We start from the raw sequence: 11970 nt of genomic DNA, 5'->3' as shown, positions 1-11970 counted from the left end.
GGAAAACAATGGTGCAAATTCCAGCACTGTGTCCAATTTAGACCTACACCACACACACAGGTTTTCTATTTGAGTGTAACAAGGACACTATGCAACCAAGTGCAATACCCCGAAAAAAAAAAGAAAAAAAAAATCTCTGCAGTGTGTGCAGGGTAATTGAGTGACCCAGGAGAATCACTATAATGTTCCATTACATAGAAAGTAATTCACTGAATGCAGGCAGGTCTATAGACATAATTTGGAGTTTTAACTTAGTGAAATAAGCACGGCAGACTTCCTTACACAATACTAGCAGGCATTTAATTAATGACCATTTGGGGCTTGCATGCAAAATAGGAGGATGTGTTAAGAGAGAGAGAGAGAGAGAGAGAGAGAGAGAGAGAGAGAGAGAGAGAGAGAGAGAGAGAGAAAGAAAGAGAGAGAGAGAGAGACTCAGAGGAAGAGAGAGGGAGGCAAGTAGCCAGTTCAGCCAATGGCAAGGAAACTTCAGAGAGAGACCTGCAAATGGCAGCCAGAGTCAGACTACTGGGCAGAGCTGCAAGTGGTCACTCAACCATGGGATTAAAAAGCATTTAAGCCTTGTACCAGAACCCCCCTTCATCCAGCCATGTATTTCTGACCATTCAGGAGAAAAGAAAAGACAAATGTTAGGAGCCCGGGTTGTTACCGCTGGTGCAAAACTGTGGGTTACAGGTTTTTCACAACGCCAGCATCTATTAATGTATTGCAGTGCTTTCTTGCAGAAAAACATAATGAGCTTGTCTAAAAGGGTTTCTGTGTTGTGGTTACGGTGCAAAATGGACTGTCACTACTGTTTATTTCATTCATGTCTGGATGTAATGGAAAACATGCAATCAAATGTAGGACATGTTGAGAGTGGTTCACTTCACACTCCTGTTCACACTTCTAATGCCTCCTGGGCAACAGTAGGCAAATTTATGGCAGCCTATTGACATATTTATAGGGAGCTCTAGTGAGTGCACAGGCTTGATTAGTACAAATCCATGCCACGAAATAAATCACCAGTGAAGGTTACCCAAATGTATTGTGTGTTCGGTTTCAGTGCCAAGAGGATGGCTGGTGAAAAAAGCTTTTGATTTCACGATCACCAGAGCAGCGCAGCACCCCGCCTGCCTATGCTTGTTTTGATGGGCAATGATGAAAGCACAGGTGGATGCGAGAAAGCACTCCCCCCCTCTTCGTCAGCTATGGACTCCTCATCTGTGGTTTCCTATTAGCACAGAAGTGGAGGTTTGCAGTCTGGCTGCTGGGCACAGTGGGTCAGTGCTCACAAAGCTCTGTTTGTTCCCTGGCCTGCAGGGCTCCCAGGGTAAGCTTGGCTCCAGAGGGGAGACAAACAAAAAGGCACCACTGTCTCGCACACTGAAGCTGATCTCCAACACATTCGTCTTTTCTACTCAATGGGGGTACATTTCTCTTCTTAGGAGAAGAATGGCAAAAGGAAACAAGTTCTTTAGAAACAGGGCCTCAGGATAACAAAACTGCTGTTGTTCTGAGCTATGTATTTTTTCTCAGTTTAAATGCCATTTTGAGTTGTTGCTTGTGGTGATGTGTTTTTTTCTCTTTTTGCTTTGTGTTTTTCATCTCCTTTTGTCGAGCTTAAACTCAGGGTTCTTTGTCTTGTGCTGCTACATCAACATATTGTGAGTGAAAGCCAACGAGGAAACTGACAGCAACAGCAGCATGCACACAACATGGCATATTTAAAGTTTTAGCTGCAGCTAATAAATGTAGAGATAAATATTATTATCATTTCTGTTTAACTGCAGCAGGTGCATCTAGTGCGCAAAAAGATTTCCCAATCAATTATTAATTTCACGCTCTCTCTTACACCAATACATACTGTCTGCCTGTGATTCTGAAAGATGAAATAATGTGCGAGAAAGTCTTACAGCTGCTGTCAGGTCAGACAGTCACTGTTGTGCTGCAATCTGCAGTCCAAGTATAACTCCATTATTGAGGGGACTTTAAAATGGGAGCTGTGTGACACACAGCGGGATGATTTAGTTTAATGACCATGGCAGTGACAGCACTGTGATGGAAATTGGACTCCCCCTGCAAATTTACATCACTTGAGGGTACTTGGGGCTCTTTTAGCGGCTGCACTCTAGAGCACGAGCCATCAGGAGGTCCTGGATATGTCATGCTTGTCACCTTCCTTTAAGTGTATCTGCAGACGTGGGAGAGGGATTAATATTATATAGCCTACGGAAGCACAGAGGCCGTCTTATCAGCACTGCAGATGTGATAAGCACCTCTACCCCCATGAAAACCAGGAAAAATCTCCAAGCTAAAAGACAAGCATCTCTTTGTGTTGTTTCCTCACACTGCTTCAGAGTTTCAATGCAGCTTTAGTGGCAGATACGGTGCAATTTCACATCTGTTGTAATTTGATGTGCCTGGATCACCCTCTGTGAAATCGTCTTGATCACAACATGGCTCCTTTCAATTATTTAGAAAGTTGGCATATGGCTTTAGAGATAGTAATCTGATTTCTTTTGATTTGGAGGTATTCAGAGTACCCTACACCACAAGCCCCAATAACAGCTGTATTTAAAAAGCCTGTCTCATCATGTTATTTGGTGGCCTAGCATTCACACTTCTCTCTTTTCATCGGCAAAAAATGGATTTATTTATTTAATAAAAATGTCACTTTTATGGAAATATTTTCCATCATTGCCATGACACTCATCTCACATTAGTTCACATCAATGCAGATGTCAGTGAGCACAAATTGTATTGCCCTCAAACTGATTCTGAGCTGTGAATGGAAGTTATGGCAACCATTGCTGTCACTTCAGCTTTATCAGAAAAACACCCGGTGGAACCATGGAAACAACATGTGACACAAAAAACATCAACATCAAAGCCGCCATACACTGTAATTAGAATTTATTGAAGCCTGTTCAGTCAGAAAAAGGTACATGATCTGCTGTGAGCCTTTGGATTCAGTCCCATGTCTTCCATTAAACACAGTACAGTGCATTAAGCCTTGGTATCACATGACAGAAAAAAAATAAAATGCTCATTTGTGAATCTGTTACTGCAAATAAGAATATGGCATTTATGTTCTCCAGTCTTGCTGCGTGCAAAGGATATGCCCATGAAGATGAAACATTTGTCACAGCTGGTACAGATGTTTAAATAATCATATTTCACAATCTGCATATTACGCTAACAGGCGTAGCTTTCTGGCAGTGTTTAGCGTCAAACTCAGAAAATAAATATCTGCATGCACATCTGAGTAAAAGCTTAATGCTAAGAGACCTGTGGGGAGAAAGGAAAAAAAAAACAAAAAAAAAACCAAGACATGGTGTGTTTTCTTACACAAGACCAAAAATGCGTGCCACCCACCAGCGACAGGGCATAATGACTCGACAAGCTACCTGGCAGCCTCTGTAGTTGTAAGGCCAAGGCCAGTATCCGCGCAGAGGCTCGCACACTCTCTGACAGTGAGTGTAGCTGCGTTGGCATTCTGAGCAGCAGATTCCCCGGTGGTCTAACATGGTGTCAAAGGTCATGGCGCCTTCCTCTCTGGCCCCTCCGCTGTGCTGCAGTAATAATAAGCGATGTTAATTTTGAAGAGCAATCTATTTTTAAATCTTTTTTTGTGTTAAAGATTTACTCTAATTTGCAATTCAGATGCATTCAAAAACTTCTCATCCTAGCCAACATGTGACTCCGGCTCTTTAAGGCAACATGAATTTTCATAACCAGTGGGAGTCTTTACTTCAGTTCATAAGTTCATTAAGTTGGAATGGCAGATATTACCCCGGTGACCTGTAATTAAAGCTGCCGATATGACACCTTAACAACAGCAGCGCCGCTTTAGGCCTCCTGCAACCCGCAGAAACACTAAATACAGGTTAACACGTTTCCACACCGAGTGCTTCTATTTGTGTGAGAATGCATTTTTAACAACATCTCAAGGAGGGTGTTATGAAGTCATCTGGAAAAGTGTTGACAAAACAGAGAAAACTTCAGTTCATAATGTTACTCTGAGGCTCGCTTCAGGGCTCTGGTATATGCCTCTTGATATTTAATCAAAAATTCACCAACTCTGGAGTCTTGTATATCATAAACAAGCCTTGTTGATGAAGTTGCTACTCACATGATAGGGGTTTTCGGGATTGTACGCTGACCCTGCAGCTGACTGGGCCCCCTCCTCTTCTCCCTCCACAGCTCTGGAGGTGTCGTGCTCTGTACGACTCACCGGGTCCCACTCCTCAGCAGCCGCCTCAACCTCCTCCATGTTCGACTGCGTGTCTCTCTTTTTCCTCTCCCCATCTGTTACAGCAGCCACAAGAGGCAAGAGTATTGGGTCAACATCCACAAGATGCCATACATGTCCTCAGAGCTCAATCCTACATAGCTGGAGCTGTCTCAGATGTCCTGAATAATTAAATTAGCAGCAGCGATATCAAGCAGTCTTGCATATTTCAAGATCATTCTTTTTTAATACAAGACTTTGCGAGTCTTTTTTTTTTTTGTCCCAGTGTTCAACTCTAAATGTAGTGTATGTTCAAGATGTTCAAGTGTTTCACCAACTTCTGAGACAAGGCTGTAAATTTTACAAGTGTGTCAGCAGATAAGCAGGGCAATCACGACTGAGATTTTAATAAGCTATGATTCACATGGAATGGGCCATGCTGCATGATAGATGATAGATTCTTCTAGTCTGTGGGACGGAGTGAAACAAAAGATGGAAAACAGAAAAAGAACCTTTAGGATACATCGGTTGGAGCCAATAAATTGGAAGTTCCCCACAAAGATCCAGAATTTTACTGCTCAGAAACCGGGTGTCCTTCAGCGGCTGCTCTGCTGCAACCCATATGAGGAACTCCTCATCAAACCTCACTGGCATTAATTCATCTGTCTGACAAGAAAAGAAAGGAGGGGAAAAATGTCCTTGAATTACTCAGATGGAAAAAATGAGGCTGCAATGTCTTTTTTTTCGTTCCAATTTGCTACATTCTGTATCAGGCAATGTGCATATACCAGGTCAAACATCAGTGTCTCTTTGTTGTGAGCTCCCATGTGTGGAAGGTTGGCTTTGATTTGGGATTTGATATAGCACTTGTCTCCTCCAAAGAAGCGGATTCCCGTTATTCCCTGCACCAAATCACAGAGATGCCATGTTTACACTCACAGCTTTGCTACTTTGCTAAGCACACAGAAGGTCTCAGCTGAACTACCTCAGGAAGAGAGAACGAGGACAAACTCACTCACAATTTGAAAGTCATGAATCTCCACAGCCTCCTCAGCTCCGCTCCCAGTTTTAAACCTCTCCAGATTGTTGTCAGAATCGATTTCCATGGAGCCCTCCCTCACCTCCCCATTGATGTTCATACTGTAACGAACATTATAAACCTGGCAGCATTCAAAGGGGGAGATGTTAAAATGACTGATTAGTCAAGTTGTGCAAATAAAACTGTGGCAAACACAATAGAAGAGAGACAGAAAAACAAGTTTCAAGTTGCTGACGCGATTCCCCCGCACAGTCACTTCTTCTTTTTTATAAATTTTGTTGAAGAAAATCCTCTGTAGTTTTACCACACTGAGAAATTGAGCAAAGCACCACAGGAGATGCTGTTGCAGACCTTGATGTTTGCCCTACAGGTGAGCTCATTAGAACACAAATAAACATTACACTGCTTCTTATAAGATGAAGTAGAGCTCCGGGATGAATTTATGTAGTACTTGTGTGTGCGTGTGTGCTGTTGACAGACTTAAAGATGCAATTTTACAGTCTGATACGGGATGACTGTTGATAAGACATCTCAGTCATTATTATAAATATCTTATGACAGTCTGAAGAAAACAGCAAACAACTGCGGCTGTTAAATTTTTTAACATTAGAGGGTTTTGTAATCCGCTTTTGGTCTGTTTCCCACCAGCATTGCCCTCACATTCACTTTCAGATATTTGTTACTGAAGAAGCAATGTAATAACTACAGCAGTCCTTTGTCGACACTTACATTTTTATCGCTGACTTTCCACAGGTAGAGAGCAGCCATGGATGCACACAACATTAACACTGCACCGGCAATAAGAGCCACAGCTCCGCATCTCAGGAGAGGCCTGACTGTGGCGGAGGTCGGTTTGCTTTGTCCCTTAAAGTAAACAAAGTAAGAAATGACAGACATTAAACAGTGACCAGAGAGAGAGAGTAAAAAGTGCCTGGAAAGCTCAAGATTTTACGGAGCTGACAGCTTTATTAACACGTCACGGATGTCAGTTACATTTCTAATCAAAAACTTAATAAAGCAAGTCTTACCGGAGGCCTGCAGTGTTCAAAACAGGAAGATCCATGAGCTGCATTTTGGACTTTTTCCATAATCTCTCTCATGATGTCCTCTATAATTCCTTCTCTAGTTTGCTTCTCTTTTGAGAGTCAGGTTATCCACCAGAAGGCTATTTCACGCTTAACTGTGAATGACGTACAGTTGATATAAATTACTTTAGCTAAATTCTTCATCCAAATGCTATTTGTATCTGCGAATTACCCAGACAGAGATGGCCACCCTGTGGTACCAAACTACAACAAGACTTTTGATGCAGCTAATGAAATATTTAATGGTGTCATATGTTACAGAAAGTGACGATCTTTCTGATATTGTTTCGTGGAAAACATATAACCTCTTAAGACAGCAATGCTTTTAGATAATATTTCATTGAATGTAACAACTCTAATAGTTTGATGTCAAATAAAACAAAAAAAAAGTATTATGGTTGCTGCATATTTTCTACACTTCTTTGTCTGTCAGAGGTGTCAGCGGGGATGAAAAGATTCTAAAATTTGGATGCCCAAGTCCTCATACTTTCCAAATCTTCTTTATATTCCTAAATAATGGCACAAGAAATCACAGACTTGTAGTACTGTGCACAATCGCAGACATAACCTTTGCTTAATTGTGAATTTTCTGATTTGACAACAGGAGAAAAAATTATGGAAGTTTGGTGGTCAAGGTTACCCAAGGTCTTTGTCATCACTTTAAAAGAAGAAACACAGTAAGAAAATAGATTCAAATGTGCAGAGCTGCTGTTGCTTGGAAACAGATTAAATCACATTTTTTGGATAATTGGTAAGCTGGGAGGCAATCACAAAAGGTGAGGGTATTCTTTGACCTTTGAAAAATATGTAATTGTGCGAGCATTTGATCAGCAGTACAATATTTGCATGCAAATTGAGGCGGCACAGTAACTACATTGTGTACAATGAAAAGACAATGGCGCTGGCTTGCTATCAGTTCAGCTGTGATGGTTGGAGAACCACATTTTATTTATTGCGGCTTATAAGCCTTTAAGGCAAATGGAATGCATTCAGTTGCTTAATTGAGGTTATTCTGTGTGCTTTATGGATATTTCCTCAGGACAATAGGTTGTACTCTGCCTATAGGTCCATAACTGAGTCCTGTGAGCCCTGATTGCTACATTAAAAAAAAAAAAAAACTCTCATTGAATAGCAAAAATCACTTTGCTTTTAAATGTTTATTTGTGCAACAGTGTGATAAAATCTACCACAAACATGGCAATCTTTCATATTGATTGTTTTCCACAGCAGAAAGGCCCTTTAGCAGCCTAAATGTCCATAGGTCATGCCCCTTAAATAGTAACACATGCTCTTAAAAATCCATAATAAAATTCCTTTTTACACTGAATCATTATGAAAAATATATTATCAATGTAGAAAATCTTGCATATTACACATGATACAATGAACAGTCTTATATGAGCCACATGACATACTACAAAACACTGCAACAATCCAACAGAGTCAATTAAGATAAAAGTACTGTACAGTAGAAAGACAGAACCTCCTTTTAATGACCATTTGATCTTTCATCTAAGCCATTTTAAGAGTTTGTGTACTCTGGGATGGAAATTTCATCCGTTTCTTGTATTCTGGCTGGAGTTGGTGGACCAACAAGGATATAATCAAACTCCTGGTGCTGAACCTTTTCGTACACACTTTGCAGACCGTTGGTTTTGGGTATGTGAGCTGGGTAGTAGTTTTCCCTCCTGGTGTCCCGGGGAAGTGAAGCTGTCTTGGAGAACGTCGACAGATGTGGTCCACAGGCCATGCTCGTGTTGGGCCTTGTAGCCGAAGGGCTCCAGCATCGGTCCGAGTGTCCCAGCACTTTGCACTCACTTGTACATGCCCAGAGACCTGTGGAAAGCAAGCAGTGCTGTCAGCGTGTAATGTGAGTACAGTTGTGGGAAGTTTGATGATGAAAGATCCCAGTGAGCTCAGGCTAGAGGAATCAAAATGTAACCAGTGTTTTTCAACATGCATGTCTTGTGCATACAGTTTCGTACTATATTCACTTTCAAATGGAAAAAAAAAAGACATTCACGTCGCATTACTGTCTGGATTTCAGCTTGAAACGCTCTCATTGGATGCGTTTTCTCTCTAAACTAGTGTTTCATCATTACATTTTCTCTGACACTCACTGTTGGTGGGTGGCGACTCTTTTTTGTGCACATCTCCACTTATGTCTGAATCGCTGTCATTGAAGTCGCTGTCCCCTTTTCCACTGTCCTTGCCACTGATGTGGGGATCTCTTGCTGAGATTGTTGTGAATGAATTGCCCTTCCATATTGTTATCGGCCTGACAGTTTCTTTCCCATATCCTGGCAGTGTAGAATAACCCTGCAAAAGATACAAACACACGAATTTTGAGTCAAAATGCAAAAGATAAAGCCGGTGTGCAAGAAAAAAAAAAACAACTTTGAATATCTCTGAAAATGTACCTTTAGTTTACCCTCCATCACCCTGCTGTTTGACTCAAAGATGCCTGCTGTCTGCCTGCCGTCCTCACAGCCTGCCTCTGTTGTGTTGCTGCCGGCCATTGGAGGTTTCTCTGGAAATGGATGGGTATCAAACACTTTCCCTTTGTGGTTGGCAATCAATGAATCAATATGACCACTTTCCACTTTCTCCACATTCGGTAAGTCTTCTTTGTCATCCGCTTCCCTCGTCTCCTTTTTGCGTCGGCTGCAAATGGTTGTGATGAGGATGATAGCCAGCAAGAGGAGAGAGCAGCTCCCTGCCAGGACAATGATTATGGCTATGGACATGTCCCATTCAAAGAGCTCCTCGCTGCCATTTTCAGCCAAGGAAGGCAAACTAGGCAGAGTCCCTTCTATGAAGCTGAAGTGAATAATGGCTGTGGAGGTGAGCGCTGGGGATCCGCTGTCGATGACCGACACCGTGACTTTGACACTGTCTGCGAGATCATACGTCAGCTGTCGGCTCACGTGCACCTTCCCAGTGTCTTTGTTGATGGAGAAACCCAGGTGTCCCCCCTCGGTGATTTTATAGGACAGCTGTGCATTTATGCCTTCATCAGCATCTGTGGCCTTTATCTGGGTTACCACATAACCTGCAGGTGCATCTTTGGGCAGGAAAACCTCAGTAGATCCCTTGTACAGGGGGGGCTCTATGATAGAGGGCTGGTTGTCATTCTGATCAACTATTTTTAATCTGATGACAGCTGTGCTCTGCAGCTGTGGTGACCCCCCATCGCTGGCTTGAATGTGTATGTCTAGCTGTTTCATCACTTCATAATTGAAACTTCTCAGGGCATATATGGAGCCAGACACTGAATTAAGAGACACAAAGGTGTTCACTGGGGAGCCCATGATGACACTGTCCACCAGTCTGTAAGTAATTTTCCCATTGTTGCCCAGATCAGCATCACTGGCCTCCACTGTGGTGATATAAGCGCCCGGGGCATTGTTTTCCACCACTGAAACTTCATACACAGCTTTGGCAAAGTGAGGGGCGTTGTCGTTCTCGTCGCTGAGCCTGATGGTGTACTGGGTGATTTTTCTCAGTGGAGGTGACCCCAAATCCTCAGCTATGACCGTCAGGTTATACTCACTGATCCTCTCCCTGTCCAGAGCTGCTGCTGTCACTATCATGTAGCTGTCCTCGTACGCCTGGCGGAGTTTGAAGTGGTCGTGGCCGTACAGGGTGCAGTGGACCTGGCTGTTGACTCCAGAGTCTCTGTCCAGGGTGCTGATGAGCGCCACCAGACTGTCCTTGTCCGCCGCCTCGCTGATGTGCGCGATGCCCGTCGTGATGGAGGTCATCGGGGTGATGCTGATTTCCGGGGCATTGTCATTAACATCGGTGACGTGGATGATGATTTTGCACACGGAGGGGGTCGGGTTGGGTCCCAGATCAGTCGCCTGCACGTCCAGCTCATAGGTGCTTTTGTCCTCAAAATCCACGGGGCTCCTGAGCGTCAGGCGACCCGATTTATTATCCACTCGGAAAAGTTCTCGGATCTCGTGAGAAACCTGCTTCCCGAACCCGTAAACGACCTCCCCGTTTAACCCCTCATCAGCATCCACTGCGTTCAAGTCCAGGATCACTGTGCCAACCGGTGCGTCCTCTGGCAAACTGACAGAGAAGCTGTTCTGGTCAAAAACGGGACTATTGTCGTTGAAGTCAGTCACTTTGATAGTTATCTTTGTTGACCCCGATCTGTACGGGTTCCCTCCGTCTGTGGCGACCAGCTCCACAGTGTATGATGACTGAGTCTCCCTGTCTAGCTCTTTCATTAGCACCAATTCCGCATATTTAACCCCATCCGCTCTCAGGAGCACATCAATGGTGAAATGACTATTAACAGAAATTTGGTAGCTTTGGATGTAGTTTGACCCGACATCTGCGTCCGCAGCTGGGTCCAAAGGGATGCGGGAGCCAACTGCTGCATTCTCTGAGATCTCCACCACGGATTCCTTGTTTGGAAACTCCGGAGAGTTGTCATTGATGTCCTTTATTTCCACTTCAACGTGAATCAATTTGTAGCGATCTTTGGAGAAATTAACCACGTCAAAAGTGATCACACACTGTGGAGTGTGTCTGCAGATCCTCTCCCTGTCAATTCGTTCCCCGACAGCCAGCTCCCCGTCGCTCTCCCTTACCCTGATGAATGAGTCGTTGAATTGTTTCATCATCCTGAAATTGGTCTTGGAGGAATGAGACAGACTCAAGGACATGTCCTTGGCGAGGTTTCCAATGACCGTACCTGGTGCGTCCTCCTCGTTAGTCTGGTATCGGATAGTATTTCCTTCGGACAGAGCCCAAGAGGCGAATAAAAATTGATGGAGTGAGAGTATAAAAATCCACCGGTGGCAATAAGTTATAAATTTGCCCCCCATCATCTTCCTTGCTCCCTCGGTAAGCAGCCTCATTGTGTGCCAAAGCAGTTGCGCGCAGTTCACCTCTGGAGCGAGCTCTCCATGCAGCTCCCTCCGCTTTTATGAACTGAACTGTGCTGAAAGTGAAAGTTACTTGCTCCTTACGCGCAGCCAGTCAGATACGCTTGTTGCCTTGCCTTCAACACAGCTCAAAATTCTGCAGTGGCGGCGGGGTTTATACAGCTCCTCATGCTAATGAGACGAAGTGTGACCAATCCCTTGCTTTAGAATTAAAAATACCCCCTTATGAAGGAAAAAAAAAAGCTCTAAGCCTGTTTTCTTTTTTCCTCTTCTTCTTTTTTGCACACTGAAGGAAGTTGCAAAACAGAAAAAAAGGGTACAGATACGCCGTTGCTTGGAGATAGTTCCTGCACTGTTTATCGCCTTATTACAGCCATTACCAAGTGATGGTTTTGTTTAGGGGGAAGGGAAAAAAAAGCCCATTTCTTTTCTTTTGATGTTTAGTGCATTGTCTGTGGAGCGTGCCTGGGCGCGTGTAGGTGTTGATACGTGTGCGCGCCCGTGCACAAGCAATCACAAGCGCAGCTCGATTGTTTCTTTTTTTTGGTGAGCTGAGCAAGGTTGAGCAATGAGAGCAGATTAATTAGGCAGTCCAGGAACAGATCTGCAGGAAAATATCCACATGTCCTGTATGAGGGAGGAATTGTTCTATATCGGTCCCCTGCATGTAAGTTATTTGTGGTTATATTCGTTGTGTGCTGAAAGAACAAAGAG

The 11970-nt window shown here is 43.5% G+C and overlaps 2 protein-coding genes across 2 annotated transcripts; both read right to left on the bottom strand.

Annotated features, from left to right (window-relative positions):
* Positions 1-2896: 2896 nt before the first annotated feature.
* On the bottom strand, positions 2897-7395 carry cnmd (chondromodulin). The gene is made up of 7 exons (XM_051959176.1): positions 6299-7395; positions 6000-6134; positions 5251-5391; positions 5020-5133; positions 4744-4897; positions 4133-4308; positions 2897-3572 (listed from the first exon to the last, which is right to left on the bottom strand). Exons 1-7 carry the CDS (start codon positions 6368-6370, stop codon positions 3345-3347), a joined length of 1020 nt encoding a protein of 339 aa, XP_051815136.1. The 5' UTR covers positions 6371-7395; the 3' UTR covers positions 2897-3344.
* A 102-nt stretch (positions 7396-7497) lies between these two features.
* On the bottom strand, positions 7498-11449 carry si:ch211-199f5.1 (protocadherin-8). The gene is made up of 3 exons (XM_022190803.2): positions 8776-11449; positions 8476-8674; positions 7498-8191 (listed from the first exon to the last, which is right to left on the bottom strand). Exons 1-3 carry the CDS (start codon positions 11227-11229, stop codon positions 7878-7880), a joined length of 2967 nt encoding a protein of 988 aa, XP_022046495.2. The 5' UTR covers positions 11230-11449; the 3' UTR covers positions 7498-7877.
* Positions 11450-11970: the final 521 nt, after the last annotated feature.

The sequence above is a fragment of the Acanthochromis polyacanthus genome, chromosome 14 (assembly GCF_021347895.1).
Source record: "Acanthochromis polyacanthus isolate Apoly-LR-REF ecotype Palm Island chromosome 14, KAUST_Apoly_ChrSc, whole genome shotgun sequence".
Taxonomy (NCBI): domain Eukaryota; kingdom Metazoa; phylum Chordata; class Actinopteri; family Pomacentridae; genus Acanthochromis; species Acanthochromis polyacanthus.
Note: the sequence above shows the minus strand (reverse complement) of the source record. Positions and strands in the feature narration are given on the sequence as shown.